Source organism: Lissotriton vulgaris, chromosome 2_1, assembly GCF_964263255.1.
Source record: "Lissotriton vulgaris chromosome 2_1, aLisVul1.2, whole genome shotgun sequence".
In the NCBI taxonomy this organism is placed as follows: Eukaryota; Metazoa; Chordata; class Amphibia; order Caudata; family Salamandridae; genus Lissotriton; species Lissotriton vulgaris.
Window position 1 is genome coordinate 771,244,282 of NC_141687.1, and position 27,872 is coordinate 771,272,153.

The window sequence follows — 27,872 nt, forward strand, 5'->3', positions numbered from 1 at the left end:
TCCAGTCTGATAATTGGAGAACCTTCAAATATGCAAAGTATGTGTAAAGATAGAGTAGCACTAGAAAATACATTACAAAAGTGACATGCTGTTTGTTGTTGTTTTTTAACGATTAGTGATTTTTAAAATTGTGTGCTTTAATGAGAAAATAAATGAACCAAATATTAACCAATCAACTACATCTTCAGCAAATGGATAATACAATTTCTACCTGATGTATCTCCTTTTTACATTTAAGTACATTTGAATTGACTAATAAGGCATTTGTGTGTATTACAAACTGAAGCACACCATCTGCAGCTTGTTCTTCACTGCACTGTATTCCTCATAGTGTATAGTGTGTGTGTATTTTGAAGCACAGATATATAGTAATATATATATAAATTATTGTTCCTTCATTTAGAATTGAGCAAGAACTCCATTAACCTACTTTCATCACAAAATATATTGTATTTATCTTAACAGGGTGTTCTTCAAGGCTGCAATCAGATGTGTGCAGGATACCTGTTCCAGCAAGACAAACAATATGATGTATCCTATGATACAGGAGATAAAGCAATACAATGTGGTCGCCATGTAGATATTTTTAAATTCTGGTTGATGTGGAAAGCAAAGGTAAAGTAATAGCAAATGAGCCTGCAATATATCAAGATAGAAAAATATAAATTTCATAGTTTATAAAGTGCATCTGGAGTTTATTATTCCGAATTCATATGTGCAATACTCAATACCTCATGCATACCGGCTGACGCAATTTAAAAAAAAACTCAGTTATACTAATACTTGTTATTCACATTATTCTAGCTTTCCATTCAGAAAAATCCCTAGCTATTCAGTTCTTTTGTTTAAAAAATTACTTTGAATCCTACAATCCATGTGTTTCATTGACTGCATTATATGCACTTATAACGACTCTACAACGAAACAAACTACCTATTTAAACATTGCTAGAAGCACTTTATGTTTTCTTTTAAAAACCATATACCCTCCTGTAAAGAACCAACATATCAATATGCATACACATTCAATGCCCTAGACCTTTACCATAACCCTTGGATTTCATGGGGAAAAAGAGACCTGTATAACTGGCTGGCACCGTATTCTTCCTCTATCAATTTCCCTACTTACGAGTATCTTTCATATTACCGCCACCTAATTTCAAAGATGTGGATTCATGTACGTTTTACTTTGTATCCTCTTCCCATGATATCCATTTTCATTTAGATTACAGTCCCCAGACGAATAACTTAGTAAGCAAATGTTACAGTGACAGTTAACAGGAAATATTGATAGGAACTTAAATAATCTATCACTAAAAATGCATACTATAGGGCTGTAATTATTGCTGCTTCTTCTTTGCCACCACACTAGTATTATTACTTTCTGGTATAAATATATCATCAATGTCACTGCACAAATCTATTGTCTTTCGGTTGCCATGTCACACTAGCAGTGCCACCTCCATTGCCATGCCATGACACATTTCATTTAGCCATTTAGAAAACAAGGGCAGAGTTACAGATTTCCATGGTCTTGCTGCTATAGTTTTTACTAAGCCAGAAGAGAGCATAACCAGTGTTGTTGTATTGAGAGGGAAGTTCCTGATTGATACGGAATATTGCAGCTTCAGCAGGTAACTGTAATAAACATCCACACCTACTTTCTACAAAGGGAGAAAGGTCTTGACAGACCTCTGTTAACAATGGGCAAAGTAGAAACATATGAATACGATTCCTTATGAACTTTATATCTAGATAGTGAAAAACGCTTTGTCTCAACATCTTAGTCATTTTGGTCAAAGTAGGTTGCATATGAAAGATCATCAAGCCAATATTGTTTAGCACTGTTAAACATAGATCGATTTAACTGAATAGCCTTGACTCATACATCTGTTCAGATCATAATACCTTCTCTCTTCCATTTGAAGATTGGCTTAGCTACCCACCGAGTGTCCTGTGTTCCATAACATTTTGAAACTGTTTGAGAGGGTAACTCTGAGAGGTATATTGCATGAATAAGTGTATCTGCAGTGTTCTAAAGTTCCTGAATCCTAAACGTATATTGAAATACATATTGTATTTGACTCTAAAGTAATAGAGTTAATGCTGAACCTTTTTTCTCCTATTATCTTGATAATCCAATAAGTCATAGTCAGTTTAAATACTATGTAATGTTGATAAGTTAGCCTAGATTCTCAAGATTGGCAATTCAATACTTTCTCATACCATATTATCTTTGTTAAGCACATGGTGTTTAAGATATATATTTCTATAAGCAGCCGAACAAGGTCTGTGCCCCATTTGATTTTCAATCAGATTTTTGAAGTATTTCAGGTTGTTACACTTAGTTAATACCCTCCCACGATAACAGAAGGGTTTTACCTCCATATATTTGCAATCTTAAGAATGGACATCTGGTGTGGGTAAAAACACAATAGAGTCTAACAGAGCAGTCACAGTGTACAAAATCTAGGCAAATAAGTCTGTCTTCATCAAGTTAGATTTTTTATGTGAAAAAATCACCCCCCAGATTTTAGTTTTTGATAAAAGACATCCGGGAGGTGCTAGAATAAAAACAAGATTTGGAGAGGATTACTATTTTAGTTTAACCTATTCTCTCAATAACAGGAGTGGCAGATTTTGACTATTGAAGTGGTGTTGACTGAGAATATTTGTCGAGCACCACTTTGACAAGTGAATTGATTAAAATTGCATTATTGATATCCCCATTTCTGGCGTTAGCATAAAATGCCTTTTTGGTATTACATTTTGTCTGGAAATCCAAATTGTAATAATACATCCAAAAACTAGTTCCATCACACTAAATTGAAGGCCTTATCTGTGCTCACAAATATTGCAATCAGTAAGCGAAGGCTACTGAGTAATCAATATAGGCCAAAAATGCAGTTATAGTTTGCTTTTGGTATTGGTTTAACAGTTTGTCTTTGTGGATTATACTTCCTAGCACCTTCTTCAATTGAATCAGAAATGAAATGAAAGCAAAAGTGTATATTTAGACCACACATGGAACTGCATAATAGTTGCATTCTGGCCATCAAGATGGTCATAGACAGTACCACTTGTTTGCACTTGATCTAAGTATTTAGAATATAGAAAATTTTTCCTAAAGTTTGACTGAAATGCAGTTCGGTACCCCAGACTACCTAATAGGATATTATAAGGTTACTTGAATATATTTCACAATGTTAACATAAACCTAACATAATATAGTTAGTTTGCAGCACATCTAGTTTGATAGAAATAACTTAGTTGAGTGTGGGGTGGTTGGAAAAACATTCAAAAGCTTGACTATTATCTGAACAGAGATGGCAATTTTGGATTCCACACAATATATTTGCCTTAGAAATGTGGCAGACTGCTATTAGAATGATTAGAGTATTCAGGACTTTAAATTGTAAACATGTCAGCAATATGATAGGACTGCATTTTCTTTGAAAGGATCATTTTTGCTTAATGGCAAGAATTGGTCAGAGGGATATTTTGAGTTTTGGATTACTATTTTAGGGAAAACACTTGAGCTGTTTAGAACTAGAAACGCTCATTTGTGTCACACCTCTCAAATTGTCTAAAAGTACCATAGTTCATTAGAATGCAATGGAAAATGTTATTAATTTGTGCTCAAAAGCAATGATGTGTTATGTCAGAATTGAGTGAGGATAACTTACATAGGACTGGTGCATAATGAGAGTAGTGAAATCAGAGATACCCCATTAAAAGGTAAAACCTCATGGTGTAACCTAATCAATGCCTCTCTATCACAAGTAATATTCCATGACTGCCTAAAATCAGATCAAATCTCACGAAAAACAAGGGCCGCCTCAGCTGATATGAACTACCAGGCTAGAATCTAACCTCCCATTCCTAGCCAAAAATTCCTAATAAGTTTAATTGAGTCACTTCTCAAACACTTCATTAAAGACAGCAAGATATTTGAAGAGATGCAGCCAGTCTGTCTTTTGACTTGCAAAATGGAGACTACAGTCTTAAAAATAGTTGGTGATGCTCTCCATATCCTAGAGCAAGGTGACTCCTGCATACTCTCTATTCTGACATGATCAACCGCCTTTGATACAATTAATCATTACAACCTCCTTAAGATCCTTAATGAGGGAATTGGTATAATCAGCAAAGTTATAAGACGGTTCCCCTCATATCCAGAAAATCAGAGCCAATGTATAGAAATGTATAACTTAATTTCCAATCCAATGTTGACTGCTCAAGCTGTTCCCCAGGGATCCATTCTCCCCCATCCTGTTCAGCCTCTAAATTGAACCAATAGCCTCTATCCTTAGCAAGTCCAACATCTCTCATCATGTCTATGCAAATTACATCCAACTCTACCTGAGGCTCTCCTCTGCTTCATAGTTTGAAAAAATTAGAATGCCGATGAAATGTGTTGTCAAGACTATATTGAATTGTAAATGCATGGCTTAGAAGTATAAGGTTAGATTTATAGCCAATCTATGGTTGCAATAGAGTCTGAGCCTTAATGGATAAGAAGGCCCTTGACATTTTTGTGCTCATAATTCCATGCTCCTGAACGGTTTGCCAAGTTCCTTTATATATAAACATTTGAGGTGCTCAAAGTTTTGCTTAGTGATTTGTGTCACAATTCAAAAGAAAATATTTAGTATCTAGAAAAATCTGGATCACATTTACTATTATGGAAGAATGATGGCGAAGGAAAGCCAGCTTCAGGATTGATACATTTCATTAGAGAAATATGTACACTTAATTTAAATTGGGGTCTCGGAGAAATCCAGAACTATTTAGCATATCCCACAGCATTCATGAGTAGAGATCAGTATTATGGAATATCTCATGCATGGAACAATAGGAATAGCCCAGTTTTAGGGTCAAGGGCTGGAATATCAAGAGTGAGATGTGCCAAATTACTGATGTCTGTCTTAGGTACACCTTAGAGTTTGATAGCAGCCATCGAGATTACGTTATAGTTACAGTGTGATGGTTTTATCGTGTGGAAAAAGCAAACTGATACCCAAGTACAACTGATTTACTAGGGTCTGTAAAGTGACATTTTTTGCAAACTTGAACAGCAGCTAGCCGCACAATGGCAGATGTACTTCAGAGTAGTGAGCAAGGACTTTTAAACAGAAAACACAAAATATCTTATGTTAGCCACAAGCACTCATTATCATTCAGTGCTTTTCCACCTGCTGTCTCCTTTCTGCTCTAATAATGTTGAGATTTCAATTGTCTTACAAATGCTTTTTATGGTTTTTTTTTGTAAAAACCTGTCTGCAAGCATAAATGCTCACTTTTAGGCAAACTGAATCTTACAAAGTTTTGCACCCTTTGTAAAGTTTGTAAAATTTAAAGGCAAAATTTTAATTGTACAAACTTCTAATCACTGGTCTTTCCTTAGACTACTATGAACATATTAATGTGCCCACTTTTATTTGTATGTAACATAGCCCCATATATATCGTTCCGGTGGTTGACTTACTTTTATAAGAACAAAAGTAATTTTTTTTTTTTTGTGAAAGCAAATTTTTTTGTGGTTACATATCTTGTTGCCTTGTGTTTCATGCCGTAATGCAATGAACCTTTCCTATGACATGCTGGAGCTTCCATCTGCGAGTGGTTGTGGTGGTGGGCGGGTATTGCAGACTGTAGTATATTACCATGCATAATGTACCCTTTTGGGGAACACACAGAAGTTCATCAAAGGAAGGGAAAATTATGAGTAAAATACCGTTCTTTTTTTCTCTTCAAACAGGGGACCGTGGGATTTGAAAACCAGATCAACAAGTGCCTAGAGCTTGCTGAATACCTGTATTCTAAAATTAACAACAGAGAAGAATATGAAATGGTTTTCCCTGGAGAGGTAGGCGTTTTCATTTAAAAAAAAGACTGCTTTGGAAAGACCTGATAGTCCTTGACATAACCACACTCTGCACCTTGCATAATTTACTGAGCTGCGATTTGTCCCCTTCACAAAATAGCATTGTGACATTCTGTTTATACTTTTTTTCAAGAGAAATTGTAGTGCCATCGCACCAGAATTCTGCAATGGCGCCTTTAAACATTATAACAAATCCATTCGTTATACCTTGAATATTAAAAACAGACGAGTAATCTGAATTCACAATAATAAACAACTTCTTTTCCATGTGAACTGGTGTAGAAGGGGTGCTGTTAGCCTGAATGCAAGTAAGGAAGTTATTGACATGCTCCCGTCTGGTTACACCAGTGGTTCCCAAAATTTTTTTGCCCCGTGGCACCCTTGACCTAATTGGCAGTTGGACGTGGCTCCCCACCATGTTTTTTACCCGCCCACTAGGGTACCGCGGCGCACCCTTTGGGAACCACTGGTCTACATGAAGACCTTGCACCCTTCTCCTCTCTGCCTTGCACCCTTCTCCTCTCTGCCTTGCACCCTTCTCCTCTCCGCCTTGCACCCTTCTCCTCTGCCTTGCACCCTTCTCCCCTCTGCCTTGCACCCTTCTCCTCTCTACCATGCACCCTTCTCCTCTCTGTCTTGCACCCTTCTCCCCTCTGCCTTGCGCCCTTCTCCTTTCTGCCTTGCACCCTTCTCCCCTCCGCCTTGCACCCTTCTCCTCTCTGCCTTGCACCCTTCTCCCCTATGCCTTGCACCCTTCTCCTCTCTGTCTTGCACCCTTCTCCCCTCTGCCTTGCACCCTTCTCGGCCACCCCCTTTCACCCTTCCCACCCAATGGAGGGGGCTGCCACCTGGAACAAAGGCACCATTTCAAAGCATAATGGACTCCCCGTGCCTAAAAATGAATGTTTCCGTCTGTAACGCAAATGGCACTAATGTAAAGCGCTCTGATGCCTTCCGGTGGAGTTTGCGCTATATAAAACTGCAAAAAAATACTTGGTAGGGGTACTTGTGCTGCTTTTGGGGAGCACCTAATCGGATGACGTACTAAAATTACAAAGAGCACGGACCAAGAGGCGTTTCACATCAGCATAAATTCGTAAACAGCCTCTGACCTCGCACCCACCCACCAAACGCTCTCCACCAGGCCTCTGACTCACTACCCACCCAACGCTCTCCAGCAGGCCCCTGACCCCACAACCACCCACCTAACACTCTCCACCAGGCCTCTGACCCTACCTGCTTCTACGTGGGATAAAAGCGATCATATGGACTCCCCAGACAACCCCTTGTGGAAAACCAACATTAACGGCTAAATTACAACAAAAAGGAAAATGAAGTAACAATTTATTCTTAACAAAATGCTCTCTCTCTGTGAACATGGGAAAATGTGTAGTCCCTACTTGTGAGATGTCTTTTCACTACATGCATTCCCCCACTGAGGCAGTAAAAATAAAATAAAAAGTGTGAAATATCGAATAGGCAGAGTGGGGACACATGGGATACTGGAATCAGTCAACAAAACAACAAACCCTCAAACCCTCAAACCCTCCTTAACCAGTTCCAAAGGAACGTAAATGCGCTTTGGAAGACCTGTGAAAAACGTATGTGTTAAGACGCCAGAAACAGCAGCTCGAGCTGCAGCAGCCCGGGCTCAGACACAGGCCGGAGGACAGAGGAGAGATGGGAGAGGCAGGGGTGTTAAATTCCTTTTAGCCCCTACAAGCGTGCAGCCTAATCACAGGTATCAGGAGGCAGTTACAGGGTCATCATTATGCATAGCGCTTTCACGCGCTAATGGCCCTGTTAATCACAGAGGAGAATTTCCTCTGTCCCCTTGTCCCCCACCCCAACTCTTGCCCCCGTGTGCACTCCAAACTCTGGGGGATATATCCCCCTCGTCCCCCACACTTCCTACGCCCATGTCTTGGGGTCTGTGATTACACCCCAGGCGTCCCGGTCGCTTCAGTGTAATTTAAGATTTCCTTTGGGAAGTCCTGTGCGCACAGCTCTGTAATTTACCCTGAATAAAGTGCAGCTCCAGAGTTGTATTTCCACCAGCCAGCTATCGGCCTCTGACCGCCACTAAACTCTGGTGCTTCCCAGGGCTGTCCAGCCACAGCCCCACTCACAGACCTCTCCGCCCTCCCAAGACTGCGGGGCAATGTCTGGCATGTGTGAGGCTTTCTCCGTCAATCACACATTGAATCCACATCCTGCGCCGCGGCGGCCTTGGCTTCTAATCACGGCGCACCGGGGTGCCGCGGCGCACACTTTGGGAATCACTGGGTTACACCATTGTGCAGTATGTGCTACTGACAATTGCTTTATATCTAATGCGAAAATGATGCATTTCCAGTCAAATAAACAAAATAAAAGTAACTCAGCAAAAAAAAGCATGTAAAAAGTACTGGTTAAAAACACCTATTCACAGGGGAGCATGCATGGGGCCCAGTAGAGAAAGTGGCGGATACTTCAATAGATAGCAGCTGATGTCTGTGCTGAACTGCCCCTAGGGGCAGCATTATGATTGTTTTCTGCAACACGTCAACGGGAGAAAGCAGGACAGTCCAAGTCTGCATAGACATGGCACTGCTGCTCTCTTCCCAAGCATTGGCGCACAATAAACTAATGCATGCGATGAGCACAGCTTTCCACCAAGTGGGAATGCCATTGTGCCACTCATGTGACACCTCTTTGATGCAAAGTAGTGTAAAGAAATTGCAAATTGCATCTTGGTGTGATCTGTAAAGTACATAACAAATCAACACTTTGTGCCAGTTTGCACCACTTTTGATGACTTTATACCATCTCAAAATGTTGATAAATCTGGCCAATAGTGTTTGGCACTGGTGCATGCGTTTTGTGTTATGTACCCGGACTGTGTCTTCCAAGTCTTTTTGTAGTTTGGGGAGTTAAAATAGAAAGAGACATAGGAGTCGCATCACTGTACCCAAAATAGAACATAGTTACATTAGCATGAGGCACCATACGGTATCTAGAGTAGCCCAGCCAGTGTCCATTAATATGTGCATAAATCGGGACCAGAGTAATTGTAAGGGTCAAGATAAATTAATAAGAATGCAAGGCTTTCCCAACTTGCATTTTAGGATGCAGAAGGATTTTAGGGATAGTGCATAATCTTGTGCTCAAACACTAACAACTGAATCGAGTAGCCAGACTCTAAACTGTTCTAGCCACAATGAATCTTGCAGGAGAAGGCGGTCCATCTGCCACTTAGACCTGCTCTTTTAAAAAAAAAAAATCACTTTTTTTATGTCAGCCTATGATGCTTCAAGAAATTCACACTTGCACATCATAATAAGGACATTCCCAGATCATGATTCATGGTCTGCATGTCTCAATTAAGTGGGACAATGTCAAAGGGAATAGTGCTTTGAAATGCTCCCACAATGATATATATTTGCAGAATTAGTGCACTGCTTAAAAGTGGTCTACGTTATGAGATCAGCAAATGAATTTGAAACCACTGGGTGTCTCGTATTTTTGCACAAGCATTCAGCATTCAGATTAGAACCAGCACTCACTGATTCCCTCAAGGAGTGAATTTGCTCTGCTCAAGCGCCCCTTGTGATTCCACCAAAAAGTCTTTAACTGTCCAACATTTTGGGTGGATGAAAGCTGCACATTAAACACAAAGTGTTAATAAGATTTTGAAACTTTCAGATTTTTGCTAAAGGGATGAGTTCGGTTTGACAATGCAAATGTTATCACTAGCCAGTTTTAGAGGCCAAACATAGGGTCATAAGGAGAACTACTTTCAAAGGTAAGCAGCCCATGAGAATGAAGAAAAAGAAGAAAAAATAGGTTGTGGTGGTAGAATGACACAGCTTGAAGTTAAGACAACTTTTTAGGTTGAGCTGGTGTAAGCAGCACGAAGCGCTGCTGGTCCAGCAAAGCCCTTATTGTTATCAAGTTGCTGGGAATGTGGGCCAGGGGATGGGCACGCGCAGGGCCGTCAGCGATTTCAGCATGTGTGCGCGCACGTTCACCCTCGTGCCGTGCACATCTCCTGCACATGTCCCAGTTCCAGAGCAAGTCAGCCTCTCGCAATCGCATGCACACAGACACACACAGACACACAGCCACACACATACACACGTGCAGCTACACACGCGCACACACACACCCAGCCACACACAGCCACACACACAGCTACACACACTCACGCGCGCGCACACACACACACAAGCACACCCCCCCCACTCACCGGGCTCTTTTCTCGCTGCGCTGCTACAGGCTCCATCACTCCGCCACATCATCTGGCACACGCGGGGCTTCCCTCTCTCATAGGAGCCCCGCGTCAACACTGCTCCCGTCACGCCTGTCCTTGGGCGGAAGTCCCGCCCCACGACAGGCGTGACGCTCCCAAACTTCCGGTTTTTGGCCGGCGGCGTTGATACATAACTGCTCTTGTGCTTTGAGAGGAGGAGAGTGTGACCGCTTGCTTTCTTGTCTCCTCCACTGCCTTTTTCGGTTTGCCTTTGAGTCATGACAAAAACAAGGGGAAGAAAACCGCGTTTTTTAAAATTCCATGTTGCTGTAAAAGTGATTTCCTGCAGTGACTCAAAGACTCCTAGCGAAACTGGTGGTTGTTTTTTAAGCCGCGGCTGCTGGGCTATCTGTAAAGAACATATTTGTATGTTGTTGACTCGAACTTAATTGATATTAATATTGTTCAATGCGCCAGCACAAATTAACCTGGAATTTCAGATAACTCGTATTACTTTTAGTTGGAGCCACCCAGCAGCAGCTCAGTTACCGACCTCAGAAACATGAAGCGCTGAGTTGGCAGCGCCAGTGCTGTGTCCTGCAGCGAGTGTTTTCTGCAGCAGGTGCATTGACTCAGTGAGCCATGTTACAGGCTTTGGAACCAGTCCCCGGCAGCGTTCAGGTTTGGCTCGCTGAGCAGACTGATCTAAAACACGAATCCCTTTTACATCTAACTATCACCCTGGCACTGGTATCAAACGGGTGCAGTATGTAGACGCATCTCATGGGCATTGATCAGGCATGTCAGGAAATATAAAAACATGAGCCTTTCAGTAAATATTTACTCAGTAGTGATGGAGACCACTATGGTCTTCACTGCACAAATCCATAAAGACCTCATGACCTCGCTGTTTTACATGATCAGTATACCGTCTACTAAAGATAATTAATTGCTTCTTACTGCATTAGTTAATAAAGCATTTGAATTAAATTGGAAAAACACAGTGGCCTGAAGTTGAAACTCTCAATTGATTTCGAAACTGAATGCACTTAAACCATGTCAGTGCAGTCTGATATGGCCGGAGTGCTTGAGTGTGGTTTGGTGATGTACAAATCTTCGTCATCAGCCTGCACTGATACCTGACAGAGGCTATAATTAACTATAATTCCAGCAAGCATTTTAGATTCTCTCATAGCCCACATCAAAGGTTCTAAAGCCAAAATAAAGTGAAGCGGTGATCGGGAGCAGTCCTGCTGAGTAATTCTATATAATTTTATTGGATTTGATGTGTTACTTTTAACCAAACGTGGACCGAATCAGGAGTTAAAAGTAGAATCCTTATAATATTGATAAAACAAGTAGGTGTGTAATATGTATAATATGTTGTACGGATGCAACAACAATACATTTAATTTTGTTGGGAGATCCCTAAAATATGTTCTGCCTAAGGCCACAGCAATTGAATACCCAAGACCATCAAATTTCCAATATCATTCATGAAATCTATGTGGATTTCGTATGTGAAATTTGGCAATATTTCTAAAGCATTTCTCAATTTTTAACACATTTTCTGCAGCTTGGCACTGTCGCAAACACAACTTCTTCCGATCCCCTAGAGCATGAAAATACTCTAAATTTACTGCATCAACAAAGAATATGAGCATTAAACCTGTTTAGAACATAATGTTCTTAATATTTGGTGATAACATATATTTGTTTAAGAGAAGATTGAGGTCTAAGCCTGTCTTATTGAGTGAGTACCCTGAAAACAAGACATGTCTAGTACTTGTGACACCATTGCGTGTGGTTGTTTGGACGTAAATGAGGTATAATGACACAAGTGACAAAGGGTGCTAAGCTATTGCCATTATAAATTGTAATAACTTTTATTAAATATTAATTATTAAAAACAATAAAAGCCATTGTTATTTGTAATATCAATACATCTGAGTCACGTAAATACAACACATATTGCATTACAAATGCTATAGGTGTTACATTTGCGAAAGTTAAAACTATTGGCATTGGTAAATGACAAAGCTATTAATTTAGCTGTGTTCAAAACCAACACATAAATGCAAAATGTGTCATTTACAATACCAATAGCTCAAACTTTCCTAATGCGAGACCTATTGCATTGCAAATGCTTGTTTATATTGTGGTTGCTAATCATTATCCAGAGAAGCCAGTGGGCCTCAGTCCTAAAATTGGATGGTAGGGCTGGCACCACGGTGGTTGGTTAAAAAAACGTAAACAATAGAGAAAATTGACCTTAGGGCATACCTAGGGTTTGTGCGCCTAAGTCCTTTGTCTTTTTTTTGGCAGTCACGCACGTCGAGGTCAGGTTCCTCTGACAACCGGTGTGGCTCGATTTTGGCTAGCCAATTGTCATATGCTTCGTTCTCAGCGGCAACTGAACAACGCATTTCCGATTTTGGAAACAATGACAGCACCCAATTCACGTTTCTTCTTTGTGACAATGTTGCCAAATGGCAGCTTCCTGCAGAGTCCTTGTCCGTGCCACAGTGTGATTGGTTCCAACTTCCAGCTAATATTGTGTTAAAGGCAAAGTACCCAGACAAATGGCTCAAGGCAGAAGCATGTCTGCTTATTTGGCACAGTAATGAGTAGATAAATTATTAATTGTTTACACCCTGGAGGGCCTGAGATATGACAGCTGTCAAGCATTGTACTTCAAGGATTCCTGGCACTCGGTTATCAAGATGGCAAGTTCGGAACAATGAATGCAGAAAGGTTCCGCCAGCCCTGGGTATGGAATGTCAGTGCAGGCTGCACTGCTGTAGAAGCAACCTTCCATCCTGTAGGATCTTAGTCAAGAAAGTAGCTATTTAGCAGGCAATGGGAGTTTGACCCTACCAAATGTTCAAGGCAATGGCCTGGATATTGACATTCAAGAAGAAATTATATAATCTGCGTTTGTGGGATTCAGATCCCTTAGAATGACTAACAGAAGTTTTTTTCTTAAATTGCATGATTCTGCTATTTTCACCAATGGCGCTGGAACCAGGAGTACGGGAGGTGCTACAGCACCCCCCCTAAAACTCGGAAGAGTTTTGATAGCGAATGAACAATAAAGAGGCTGTTCAAATGTTTCTGTTCTGGTGGCATTTTTGTGTTTTATAAGAAACACTGTCAATATCTTCTGTGCTTTTCTTGAGGTGATGTAATTGACCTACAAAAGCGTTCGAGCACCACTGATTTTTAGAAGAGAAATCATAAATGAAATTCCCCACAGTTTGCCTCACTTCTCTCCCAAGGCCTATTTCCTGACTCGTAAACATGGCTATTGGAAGGTTTTCTTGGAAAAATACTTTCCTGTGGTTTGCCCTTCTTCTCAGTTGAGTAGAGGGGAGGACACCTAAACGCCAGATACAAGCCAACGAACCCTTCTGCTGTTTTGGCTCCAATCATCAATGTGTTGGGAGACGGTGCTGGCTTCACAGTGGTAATAAACAACAAAACAAATGCCAATACTAGGTATTGCTCAATCAATTTCAGATTTGACCTGTATGAAAGAAAACATAAAGGTCCGTCTTTTAATTTACGTCACTAGTTTATTTATTTATTTGAACACTAGTGGAGAAAAAAAAATGTGTTTTCATTAGTAACCAACTTTTGGTGTATATACAAAAGACTAGTACAATATCATATTTACAAGTGATTCATAATATACAAAAATGATTTACCAACAATTTTTAAACACATCCAAACTTACACACTGGCCAAATCATTCATCCATCTACATTCATCCAACACAAACAATGCACATCCTAAAGGTCTAATGTCAAAAGAACCAAAGTATATATATTGATTTCTTTAAATGTACATATATACAATTTTCACATTTTCCACGGTTTTTTTCTTTAGATGTGATATTTGCACCATTTTTTAATTGGACCTATTTAAAGAAATTATTTAAATTTTTGACAAAACGACCACACAACCGGTCGACGCGTTTCGAACTCCCCAATCCGGAGTTCTCCTCAGGACCAACAATCTACAATGACAAACAAACATATTTTTAGAACTTATAACCTTAGGAATCCATTCTCAAAATTACAGTCATAACTCCCATGACTGGCTCTGCCCATACCTTTATGTGGTGAATAAAGCACTCCAAGAGTAGAGAGTATTAAGATGATAGACAGCTGTAAATTAGAAGACACAACATACATTTATGTATCACATGTTCTTAATTTATCAACAAACATGCTCAGACTAAGGTCATTCCAGAAAGGCAAAAAAGCTTACCTTAGACCAGAATTTTAAATGGCATTGTCTGTGGAGAGAGTGAAATAAATATAAGGATTTGCATTTGCAACCCGATTTCAAACAGAGAGTGTCGACCTCCCTGTTACGCTCACCGTTAATTAGGAGAGTTTCAATCCTATTCATTTTTCGGTGTGCGTGCGATTCAATCACCCGAGCCCTACAAGAAATAAAATTGAGGGTCCGAAATTACTAATGTCCCTAACTAGGTAGTAGCCCCTCATCTCAAATACCGAGGTGTTCACTTACCACAGATTGCAGAAACCCGCATCCAAAATCAAGTTGCCTGGTGTGCAGAGACGGTCTTGAATAACCGGCAATATTATTGGCCATACGTGCGGTCACGTGGTCGCAATCTCCGTAGGATTCTTGGCGGAGTTTTAAAGTGATACCGACCGGGATAGGATGGTTTCAACAGATGCTTTATCGATCGTATACTTGTAACAGAGCTGCAAAGTATCTAATAAACATGTTTACCCAGACCTCACTGATTTTTAATTAAGAACGGAACATGACGTGGTCGCGTGCTCCGAAAATAAAAACATTCGAGGCAAAAACTGTTTATGCTTTCAAAGTTACTCCGCCAATGTGGGACATGAAGCTTGCAAAGAGCAATGTATTGATGGCAATTAGAACACATACACACTAGTCGAGGGTGTCATCTGGACCATTGCCAGAATTGTTTGAATTGATTGGACAGATGATTCCATACTCTGTAAATTGGTCCGCCTTCGTACATTAGAGACCAGTATATACACAATATTATTGCACATTTACAGATTCACAATGAAGAACACCCCCAACCGAAAACGCTGAGGATATATTGGTGTGTAGAGGATTTAACCATCCACCCTCATGATTTCCGAGATTTCATTGAGTCCCTTCACAGTGGTGACAGCCACATTCTCTTAGTATGAAGGAAGCCCAATCTATTTCTTTGAAAGCCTAGGCACACATTTTGACAGGGCAGTTAAAAATGTAACAAAATATCAAATTGCCCCACTTCATTTTAAATTGTATTTTGGAAAAATTCCAGAAATTCCATGGAATTATACATTTTGAAGTCAGATCTGTTTGTGTATCTATTTAGGCACTGATCCATAGAAGTAGCCTTAGTTTAGAAAAACGCTCCTGTTCTAAGTGAGTCTTTACACACCGTGTAGTCCCATGCATAATTCCTATATGTGCATAGTGAAAACCCTTTTATACAAAAATGGAAGCATCTAAGATACGAGTTTTGAAGTCTCCTTAGTTAATATGATATATTTACAGAAATACAATTTCTAAAGTAAGGGCCAAATATAAAGGAGAATCCACTAATGGAATTTCCTCCCTCACACTTATAGCTTCATCTGTGGATAGCTGAAAACTCCGCGTTAAAGTACTGGGGAAAATTTATTTCCCAGGTAATTCCTCATTTCTAAATAGAACACTAGGGCCCTACTTCTGCAGAATAAGGCATGGGCCAACATTTGGGGAGCTGTGGCTGACATTTAATCGGGTACCAAAGTCTATATGATGACATTGAGACGACTTAGCTACCGTGAATACTGGGTGCTTGAAGACCTGAAACCAACGGCTTGAGGCATATTGATTTTTTTTTTTTATTATTTGCGTGAGCATAACCCTAGTTTATGAATACTGCTATTTTGTGGTAGAGTCAGTCCTTCAGTAACCGAATGAGCAGTGTACAAATTGAGACTCCTCAGGCAGATCAATGCACAATAACTTCAAGAAAGATTAGCATGTGCAGCAAAATAACAGCATACACTTCAGTGTAGCTACGAAGGGTAATAAGGATTCCACAGAAAAGAGTTTGGGAGAGGCTAGTTGTTTGGCCATGGAATGAGATGCATTCAACAAGAGGATGGGGCAAAGAGCAGAATAAGGACACAACTGACATCTGTTCAAGGTAAGCCATAAGAGTGCTAGAAGAGGCCACATGGAGTAAGCAACTATGAGAAAGATGGTTTAGATGTCGTTGCTAATTCTGGTCAGCAAAGGTACACTAAGCCCTAGAAGTTGCAACCAGCCTCCAAATTCCAACCTGGCATTGTCTCGGCTTGCGTTAAGTATTACGAGTGTGGAGCTTCTCAGACATTAGGAATATTAGGAAAGAGGGGGATAGCCCAGTTCAGGCAAAAAGGTATCCAGGTGTATGGGATCTAGTCTGAGAAGAAATGCTTCAGGATTTATTTTAAGGCCAGATACTTACAGTGGGTGTCTCAAAATCCGCTTTAAATTGCACATTTGTTGGACAGGTATTTTAGAGAGTTTTAGTGGACGTCAATGAAAGTCAGATAGGTCACCTTAAATATACTAAGAGCCCAATTCCAAGTTCTGGTAATGCGGGGGCGTGCGACCCACCACCACCAATGTGCCCCCGCACCTCAAAGAGTCGCTGCCGCCCCCCAGATTACATGTTTTTTGTAGTCTGGCAGGCTGGCGGCATGGACTGTAACGTCCATACTGTGCAGGAACTGGTGTGCATTCACTCGCCCCCCTGTGTGCATACACAGGGCGCAGAGGCACAAGGGTGCCCTTTAGGGTCCTTTTTGTTTCTTCTTCTCTAGGGTTTTCATGGAAGTGGAACAGCCATGAAAATCCCGGCGGAGAGGAAACTCGTAAAATGCTTGACGGGACAATGGCGGTCCCGCCAAGCATATTTGGGCCTCTGATCACCACGCCACCACCATATCCCTGGCGGTGGCGGTCCCAGGTCGGTCTGACAGCCAAAGTCGTAATGGGGCGGTCGGACCGCTGGTGCAGCGGTGGCTGAACTGCCACGCTACCACAAGTCTGACCCACAGTGAATTTATCAGGAGCTAGTGTAGCCAAATGAAGACCAGAGTCATGTGGTCAAAACAGCATTTGCCCGTGATCAACAGCACTGCTGCATGTTGGTTGCGTGTTGTGCTTTCAGTGGTTCTAAACCTCTTTTTGAGGCCCATGAAGAGCACATTATAATAGTCCAGTATGAAAATGATGAGACACAGGCCTGGGTCAGTGTACTCAAGTCTGACATTGGATTATGTTCTTTAATGTCCTTAACAAGCAAAGTTAGAATAGGGCACCTTTTACCACATATTTGATGTGGTATTCAGCTGGTAGCCTGATGTTCAGTGTGAAGAGCAAACATTCAGTTCTATTTAAGGGGGTGAGGAGTAGGACTTCTTTATTTTGATGGCTCAGTTTCAGGTGATGAGACGCATGGCTCTGCATTTCACTTACACATTCAACAAGATGAAATAATCTAGTTCCACATTCACTTTGAAACAAGGCTGATGTGCATCAGCATATTGGTGATTGGCTATGTTAATGTCTTTTATCATCTCACCTCATGTACACAGTCAGCAGAATCTGTTAGAGGACAGGTCCATAAGGGGTATCGTAACGTGGGAACCCGAGGGGACTTTAACCTTCACCAATCTGCTCAGTTCAAGAAACATGGGTAACCATTTGAGAACAAGTCTAATAATGGTGATGCGGTTCGCCGCTTCCACAAACTTGAGGTTGAGTCAACCTTGTCTTTGGGATGTACCAAGGTGATTGGTCATTTATTGAACACCTGAGAGCCGGCAGTGCTTAGTGAATATCATTTGATCAATAGAATTCTGTGGTCATAGGGGTGACAATAACAAGTTTGGCACCTGTGTACCTTCTCCTTTCTTATAACCGATGAACGAGTAAGATCATAGGTGCAGAGATGCACAAAATGAAAGAATGTCCTGTTGGTCATTTCATAGTACATTGATGAATGTCTCTTGGGCTGAATTATGTTGCCTACAAATAACCTGCAGACATTTATCTCCTCTGCCTATGTAGTGGTACATCTATGCAGGCATAAGCCAACTAAAATGCCACTATGTAGTATCTCAGTCATGATGTAAGCATTTAAAATATGTACTATATTTATGGAGCATCTCAATGCCTATTTACTTCATGGTTATATTTACCTCCATCTAACTGAGTGCAGAAATGTGATAATTTTTGCAGTTTGCATCCCTGTGATGAGCGTAATTTGGGCTGGATATGGAATTGTACTTTCAAAGCGGTTTCATTGTCCTTTTGGCTGTGGAAAAAAATAAATGGACGTCATTACTTTTCAAGAATTGTAATTCAGAGTGTGCTAACATCAGCACATGTACATTTTGACTTTGTAAATGAACGTGTGTGTTTGTGTTTTCACTGGTCAGTTGTATGAATTTACATCTAAATGCCATATGTCTTTTCTTTTGCAGCCCGAACACACAAATGTATGCTTTTGGTACATCCCACCAAGTCTCCGAAACATGCCACACAATGAAGAGCGAAAAGAAAAGCTACATAGGGTATGTCATTAAAATTCCATGTAAAATAAGGAACTGACATTGTTTTACAAAATATACTTTGCATTATATCTCTCAATTGCATTCATCATTTTATCGAGTGAAAAGTAATCCTACTTTTATCTCATGGGTCTTAATCACTGCCACATAACTCGCACCCACCTGTAAGCAATCACAGACATATAGAGAATGAATTTCAATGCAGTGTTGCCACAGGAACAGAATGATTGCAGAGTACTTTGCTTTGGCAAATGTGTTCAAAGGGGAGCTGCTTTTCTCTGAAGCTAATAACATTGTTGACTGAACAAAATAATCAATGCCCTATATCAAAGGGCCCAACATTCTTGGATCTCTTTAATAAGAGGTTCCTGGCAAAGGAATAGTGTTACATCACCATGGCTTAGAAAGATCTCAATACTTCTTTAAGGGATACATGATCAGTTTATACCTTTGCCATCTCAGAAGATGAAGGGGGTGGGGGAGGTTCAAAGCACTCTGAAGCTAACTTAGGATCCAATAATTCTCAAACCTCACATTTCCATCCAGCTTCACGAATATAACACGAAATACATAGAAGGTATTGTGTCAGTTAGAAGATCGGGCTTGGGGCGGTGGTCGTACCAAATTAGGACACGAGTTATGTCACCACCTAATATTTCAGCCCAACTTCAGGAATATAGCACGGATATAGAAGAGGTCAATGGGAAGATAAAAGTAGGGGGGAACATGTAGAACAGCCCATAGTCATCATAGGACGTGAGAAATGTCACCATCTCCACTGCAGGAATATAACACCTATGAAAGTCTCCTTGTTATTTTAAGATGCAATTTCTACTGCCCTTTAACGAGGTTGAGGGTTTTTCAGGGCACCCTATCAAAATGACATCGGAGTCTTCCAATATCAAAATTATTGTTTTTATCACCAAGCCTAAACATGAACACCATTAGCCCAAGAAGGGTTACTGACTGCTTTAGGTCCGCATCATCAGGTCCCAATCCAGTGCCAGTGCTTCTAATTAAGGTAATGGTATTACCTGCTGTAGATTTACTCCTCTCAATAGTCTTCATTGCTGCCATCATCATGACACTAGTCAAAAGGTTTAAGGCAGTTAGAGTAGGTCGGTCTTCACCAGCTCAATATTCACGCACAATCTGCTTGCACTACCACCTCTTATCGATATATATTCAATAAGCAGACAAGAGCTGTAGCTGCAGTCTGCTTTGGGCTTTTGAGAGGACTGAGGCCCATGCTTGGTTTCTTTCCGCCCAAAGTACGCCAAACCATCTTGCAGGCCTCCATCCCTGCGAGGCTTGATTATGGCAACGCTTTATATCTAGGTGCCAATAAAGCTAGAATCAAGCGCCTGTAGAGGGTCCGGAACGCAGCAGCACCTATGCTAGTGGCACTCCCAAGATCTCATTCAGTGGCCTGGGTGCTCTTGAAGCTGCACTGGCTGCCAATCGAAGCCCGCATTCAGTTTAAGTTGCTATGCATTGCACATAAAATTCTGCGGCTCCAAGCCCCTATGGGGTTATCAGGTCTACTGAAGCCCTATTAGCCTAGACGCTCTCTGCGTTCGGCTAACCAAGGTCTGGTCTGTGTCCCTCGAGTTAATAAAGCGAGGGCAGGGGGTCGTTCGTTTGGCCTTTTGGCAGCCAAACTGTGGAACTCCCTACCAGCAAGCATCCGAGCCACACCTAACCTTCTGACATTTCGGAAATCCTTAAAAACTTGGCTGTTCCCCACTATTTGATACTTGTCGCTCGCTGTGTCCCCTGGTCTCTTGTCTGGTTTCTGGCTGCGCTGGGACGCCTCGTCGCTGAGGCAGCCATGCGCATTACAAACCTTAAATAAATAAATAAATTATCAAGCCATTTCCTACTTAATTGAGGAGGGACTATGAATAATTAATCTGTAGTTCAAATTTTCTTGGTATGAGGAGGTCATGCGTGCAAACCTAGTTGGACATTTTCAATTTGTGGGAGAGAGTTGGACCCCCACATTAGCATTGAGCAGGCATTGACTTCACTTTTGAGAATGACTAGAATTTGTTTCAAAGCTCCCGCTCAGACTCTGTTCCGCAGTCACTTTCAAACAAGATATGTTTGCCTCAGGTTTTGGGTACATAAAAAATTCAAGTTGGCAGTTAATTCCTCAGAAGGATCACAGTCACCAAGGATATTCTGGCCACCGGTAAAACAAGAGTTCTCCCACAGTGAGGAAGATTTGTAAGTCCTTCTAACTCTTGGGTGTTCAGCAGAGGTACAGGAGATCCGAATCCTTGCCAGATCTTCAGGATAACCACTTACTATGTAAAGGAGTTCCATTAAGATGTATTTCATGTACATTTATTGTACTTAGCCACCCTAAATTTCTGCCATGGATGCGGTCCTCATGATTGTATGATGGACCCTTGCTCTAACTCTATAGATAAAAACTCGAATCTCAAAAGCAAGTAGACTTTCTCTCAGCTTGTTCTTTCTTTCCTACTCTCTCAAGCCCCAAGTTTTTGATAATCTAAACATATAATATTTCCTAACAACCTTTTCACTTCTTATCTATTGCAGCAAGAAAACATAAGATTTTCACCTTCCCTACGGAGTAGTAATGTGTCATAATATCAAAAGCAAACATTACAAATCTAGATTTTCAAAAAGAAAACTCAAAAACTGATGAAGAAATTATTTATCACCGATCAGGGTTTCAAGACAAATCTAAAATTTAAAATGAAAAATAAAGAAAAAAAAGCTGGAATTCCCAAATTCTGATAACAGGTTTCTAAACAACCTAAAATGCGTGTATTATTGAAAAAAATAATTTTGCCAGTCGCTTATTATGTGGAGACCATGTGGTGCTGAATCACCAGTGTGGCGGTGATGAGAGGAGAAGGTCGGACTATGGTAAGCTGGGGCAAAGGTTATTTTTGTACTGCAAGAATGCGCCAGAAAAAGAAAAGGAAAAAAAACATGTTGCCTCCGTAACATGGAGCCCATTTACTTACAATAAAAATATTTAATGTAAAATAGTTAACCATCACATTTAAAATTGTAATAGTACAGTATTGGTGGTTCCTAGTAGGTATGTTGACAAATGTAGAAGCCTTTTTAGATTTAATGTGCATCACAGAAATATATGATCCTTATTGGTTCAAAAATAAAGATACAATTTTAAATTATTCTGACTTGAAGACACAGTTTAAACATAAACGATTGACTTTAAAAATAAACAAGCAATGGCAAAGCATTCAGGTCTGGTCTTGGTAGTCTGACCCACATTTGGGTGTAGATAGTTTCGTAACTGATGAGTGAACCAGAGGTGTAGTGGATACTGGAATGGGAAACTGGGACACAGTGGGAGAATCTTTAACAGCACCCACAGACCTCTGCATCATGCCCAGGGCAGTGATGGAATCAGTGGTATTGAAAGGATCAGTGAGTGAATGGCCTTGCATCAGCTGAAGACTTAGTAGCTTACTTAGTGAGGTTCTCAGTTTTAGACATTAGGTTAAATGTTTTCTTCTGAATCCATCTTGTTATCAAGCTCACATTCCTAATGCAATTTAGACACGTTCATGATCTTTGCTGAGTTTTCCCTAAAACACCTTTGTTCCTACCTTGGTTGTAGCTTCACAGAACCAACAATTTCATCCATGTATTGCATCAGCTCTCTTCTGTGTTACTCACACCATACTATGCATATAGTAACTTAAGGGAATTAGTAACGTCATTAGAAATAATTGATCAGTGAAGATGAATTTTTCTACATAGTCCAATTTGAATTATTTTAAGTTTTCTGGTGGAGAGTTAACATGTATCTGTATTTTTAAATATTACCCATGAATTTACTGAATATAGAATATCAAATATTAAATGGGAAGGGCAGATGATTTGCTTCTGATTTGAAACCCATTTCAATTATCCCTTCCTCTGAACTAAGCATTTTATGTATAGGTAAAGGGAAATTTGTCAGGATTTTTATATATATATCGGAAAGTCAATCCTTCCACAGAATTTATCTTCTAATTTAGCAAGAGAAATCCTTAATTTTTTCCTTCTCCTACAGAATGTTCTAGTAGGTCAATCATTTAACAAAGAACTTTCAGGAAATAAGAATAGAAGACAAGTAAGAGGATAAAGAACAAAATGATTAAACATGATTTAATGCTGTCATAACATCACCACCAAGATATGTGTATGAATTTCCACACAACAATAACATCTTTGTTAATGTTTTAACTGCCTTATATTTCATATCATCAACAATATGGTATAATTATGTTCTTTTTCCTTTTATCTAAAGGTGGCACCAAAAATCAAAGCGATGATGATGGAATCGGGCACAACTATGGTGGGATATCAACCTCAAGGAGACAAAGTCAATTTCTTCCGAATGGTTATATCTAACCCAGCTGTTACAAAGTCTGACATTGACTTCCTGGTTGAGGAAATTGAAAGATTAGGAGAGGATCTGTAGTATAAGCTACTCAATCACCATGTCTTTAATGCACTGTTTTAAGGGACTGGCAATTTTATGCAGCTCTGTAGAAAAAACCCTATGTATTTCCCTTTACAATGTTCCAATCTCCTATGGTAATCTAGCACAATGAAATGCTTTAACATATATGTAGGCAATTTTGCTAAAGGGAACTATATAATCTAAGTATTAAAACCTAAATGAAAATGTTTTGCTATCGTTAGCAGAAAACTAGTATCGACAGTAGACTAACTTAGGACTGTGAGTAAATATATTTGCACCTCAGGATTTCTCTAGCCAGCTGATGGGTTTTGATATGGTCACATGAGAGGCGACATTTACTGGGCAGGTAATAATGGTACAAAGTTAGCTCCTTATGCTTAGTGGTTTTTCTTTGTTGTCACTGCTTCCTTTTGTTAACCATTCTCCCAAACCACCCTCTAATTTTGTTTCTATAGCATCAATTATGGTTATGTTTCTCATTTTAGTATTTGAAACAATTATTAAATTTGTCAAGGAGTCAGTGTACTAGAGATATAGCTAGACATCAGGCTCATTTATGTTCAACCAACTAATGATTTAAACTATTATTTATAATAGTTGCCTGCAGAAGAGGACACCCTTTCTCTTCCACACAGGCCGTTTTAAGTATCCCTTTACATCAGTCAAGTAAAATTAGAGAGGTGAAGAATGGGAATAAAGTACTCTTGTTTTAAAGTATTATTCTGCTCTTTAAAGAAGGGAGCAGTGAGGATTATGTCATGAGAAAAGACATTTGAAAGAGAATTTGCAGCTGGGTGTAGATGCTGTCATGAGGATATATATGTGAAGGTTAGTGAATGTGGCATAAGGAGACATCAGAGTACAGAGGTGAAGCCATAAGAGTTTATTTATAAAAGAAGTTAAGTAGAATGTTCATCTATAGTTACGTGATAACTCCACCTCCCAGTCTTTCCTTTTTTACAAATTATTTTCAGGTGTGTCTAAGTAAAGACTGCTATTTCCAGAATGTACTAATGTGGTAAATGCAATCCTATGGCAGAAAGAGCACACTTGACTTGCGGTCATATGATAACTATAGCTTATTCAACATACCATGATTAAAAAACAAATGGGAGGACCAGTATAACACAGACAATTGTTTCAAATATAGAGTTACTGTTCTGTACTTTAACAGACTAATATGGTCCCTATGCGTTCTAACTACACCTTCCTTCAAGTTCTCAAATTATCTCTTAATGTCAACTCTGGTCCCCTATATATTTCACGTAGGTTTGTCTTTCTGTTAGCCAGTGTAGACATCAAATGTTGCCAAATGTTTAATGTTGGCTGAAATGAAGACAAAATAGGATATTGTCTAAATGATTAAAATAAAAAATGTTTAAATAAAACCAGAGATTATTTTCTCATGTGCACTATTGTCATGTCAGTGAAACTTAACAAGAGCCAATTTGTGGTGGCCATGTATACTATAAAATAAATGTACTCCCCCTGCAATGTAATATTAAGCCCTGGATTATGCAACTTTACCTCTTTGTATAAATGCATATGTATATGTTTATTAATGTTAGCTATAGATTCATAGTATCTATTAAGTTTGAGCTTAATGCACACCCCTATTGTTTCACCCCCCCCCCCGCAGCCCCTCCACCCAACCACCACTCCTAATGGCTTTCTGGTTGAATCTAGAAAGGCAAGGCCACCTCCCACACTAAATAACTTACAAAATATCAACTTTGACATAAGTACTGAAATAATCCTATCATTCAAAATGCAATCTTTGAGACTCAAGAAAAATGCAATCCCTGACTTACTATGCCTTCCAACAGGTTTTACATGGGAGTGCCCCAATGTTGTTACCTAACATTAAATGTTCTCTATTTACTTGTCTTTATTAAACCTCTAAACATTGATTCTGGAGAATGTAATCAATAGGCAAATTGACTATTTTACTAATTTAAATACCTATTGTCAACTTGCTGATATTAGTAGATATGCTATTGGGATGACATTGTGAGCCATGATGTCAGGCAACTTAATTCACCCTAGCTCTGCTCTCAAATGTCCAGAACCTCACTTGTGATTAGTCACAATAAAAACTGTATCTTAGTATCACATATATTTTCATTGGGCCGTAGCTGTAACGGTCACTAGCAGCATATAGGTTTAGGTGTCAGTGTTCGTGAATGATCTTAGACATGAGAACAAAATGGTCTGCATTTATTAGTGTTCTGGCATCTGATCACTGATGTACAGGAAAATATGTCCATAAATACATACCCCCAGGGGTATTAAAACCTAGTATAAATGTGTTCATAAATACATATATACATATAAATGTGTGAGTATATGTATGTGTATATATATATATATATATATATATATATATATATATATATATATATATATATATATACATATATATATATGATATGATAGTTTGATATACTATTTGTTCCAACTATTTAATGTGGGCAGGAGCTTTGATTCAAGAGAGGCAAAGCTTCGAGTGGGTCATGATACTCCATATCTCCCATCACAATGGTTATTATAAATAGAATATTATACTCTGCATGTATAGTTTAAGCCATGCTTATTTTTCATGTGCCGTCACTAGTCACTATAAACAAAGGTATTTAACCATAACCAGATCACAAGGTGGTAGATTGGTACAGTAAGGCAAAATCACATCTAAAATGTCTTGTGACTAGTTGTTTCCTTGTGAGAAGTCATTGAACCATGCACTCTCGAATGCAATAAACAATGTTTTCTCATGTCAGTTCCGCAACACTGTGGTCAAAACAATTGAAGCTAACCTTTGCACAGTACTAATAAATAACTGTATGTGTGTTTATAAGTCCAGTTGCTTTCAATAACTTGTTTTTCAGCCACATTCATTTTCACCAGTATGATATATATATATATGGATACATAGATCTATATCGCACACACATACTCTTTAAGAGTAAAAGCCATAATATGTTTGTATGCTTTAGTTGTCGTGGATAAGGTGCTGCTAGTCAGCATGTCAGGAAAACATGAAATGGAGTAATGCAACAATAGTTTATTGGGACCTATAGAAAATCCTGCCTATCAGTATTAAACCTTATTGTTGGTGCTTTTCCTATAAACATAATAAATAGCACTGAAAAGCATTACCCAGTAAGTAAGGTGTATATCCCCTTTAGCGTCATATCAGGGGATACTAGAGTCTCTGTAATGTAACAGGTATATTATTGCTGTATTTTTAGAGATTCATTTGTGTAGATTGTGTATATTATTGTTAAATGACTTTGTGAAAAGGGAATAAAATGTAATAGTTTTACAGTATGATAACTGTTGAATTGTAGGTATATATATATAAATATATAAATGAAATATTTGCTTATTTATATGCAGAGATTTACCATGTAAAAGAGGTGTCTTGTATTTTCTTCCATTTGTAATGTATTCTATTTATATATTATTGAAGTAAGTTCTAAATAATGTTTATGGTATTTAAGTGTATTTGTGAGCCAAAGAAAACATACAAGAATCAGTGGAAATTGCATTTATATAAACATATGCCCTCAAATAATTAAGGGTATATTTAAAGAATGATTCTATTGTATATGAAGCTACGTATAATAAAATCCCTATACTTTACTAGTATCTGCAAATGTTTTTAGTGTCATCTCGCACTGTGCTTCAAGCGTTCTCATTTGTGTTTTTGTGAACAGTGGGTGATGTCCAGATTACCTAATGGTATTGTTCAGTACTCTGAGTCCCACTCTGCTTCGTCACAGTCCTTAGGTACGTGAAAATTCACCTCATGTATGTAAGAAATTAGACAAAGGAGATGGGAGGTAGCATTGGCCTAATTTCTTATTGGCAGTCTTCAATAATCTGAGGTCCAATATTCATCATCACAGCCCATACATACATGAAGAGTATATTTGAGTCTATAAGGGCTAAGAGGGACGAAGAAATAATGACTTGAGTATATAAGGTCTAAGAGGGACGAAGAAGTAATGACTTGGGCGTCCTATTTATTAGTGTTCTTGATTTAGGCGTGTGGCAACATTTCAAAGATAGTGTGATGAATGTTTGATTGAAACAGCCCAGGCCACAATGGTCACATCAGTAAAATAGCCTACATCATTTGGGAATTTCTGAGCAAAGTGAAAAAAATCACTCCAAGATTAAGAACTGCAAGATACAAATCAGTATATGTGGCTCTATGATGTGGAAGGAGGTAGCATTTGAAACTGGGAGACTGTTACCATCTTCCCACCTCGTTATATATTGTTATCTTCAAGTTATCGCTAACCTGTAGATCTGAATGTTGCTGCATGAATGACATGGAACCCACCAATCTCCTTCCCCATCGACAGTGCCAGAAACATCCAACAATGTGCTCAATACTGATGGTGGAGAGGGGTAAAGGGATAGAGATATGAGAGAAGGTGCACAAGAGATGTCATCAGGTTATAGTCACACAGAAAGTTTCCTCAAATGGAGGTTGTCTTGGGTGTTCTGCAGTCTCTCATTAGTGACAGCTCTTTTATACTGAATAGAACAAACACAAGACTACTATTACTCTCTGCTTTTAAATCACTTTATCTTGACATTTTATCTTTTACATGGATTTCACATAAATGGTGACCTACTACAGGAACTGAAA

At 39.4% G+C, this 27,872-nt stretch overlaps 1 protein-coding gene across 1 annotated transcript in view; it reads left to right on the forward strand.

Annotated features, from left to right (window-relative positions):
- The window catches only part of GAD1 (glutamate decarboxylase 1), a 205,502-nt gene extending 179,953 nt beyond the window's left edge, over nucleotides 1-25,549 (forward strand). Inside the window, exons 14-17 of the mRNA XM_086956108.1 lie at nucleotides 466-615; nucleotides 5,761-5,868; nucleotides 18,649-18,738; nucleotides 23,036-25,549. Coding sequence (XP_086812234.1) covers nucleotides 466-615; nucleotides 5,761-5,868; nucleotides 18,649-18,738; nucleotides 23,036-23,209 — 522 coding nt within the window. The 3' untranslated portion in view covers nucleotides 23,210-25,549. The remainder of the gene's footprint in view (nucleotides 1-465; nucleotides 616-5,760; nucleotides 5,869-18,648; nucleotides 18,739-23,035) is intronic.
- Nucleotides 25,550-27,872: the final 2,323 nt, after the last annotated feature.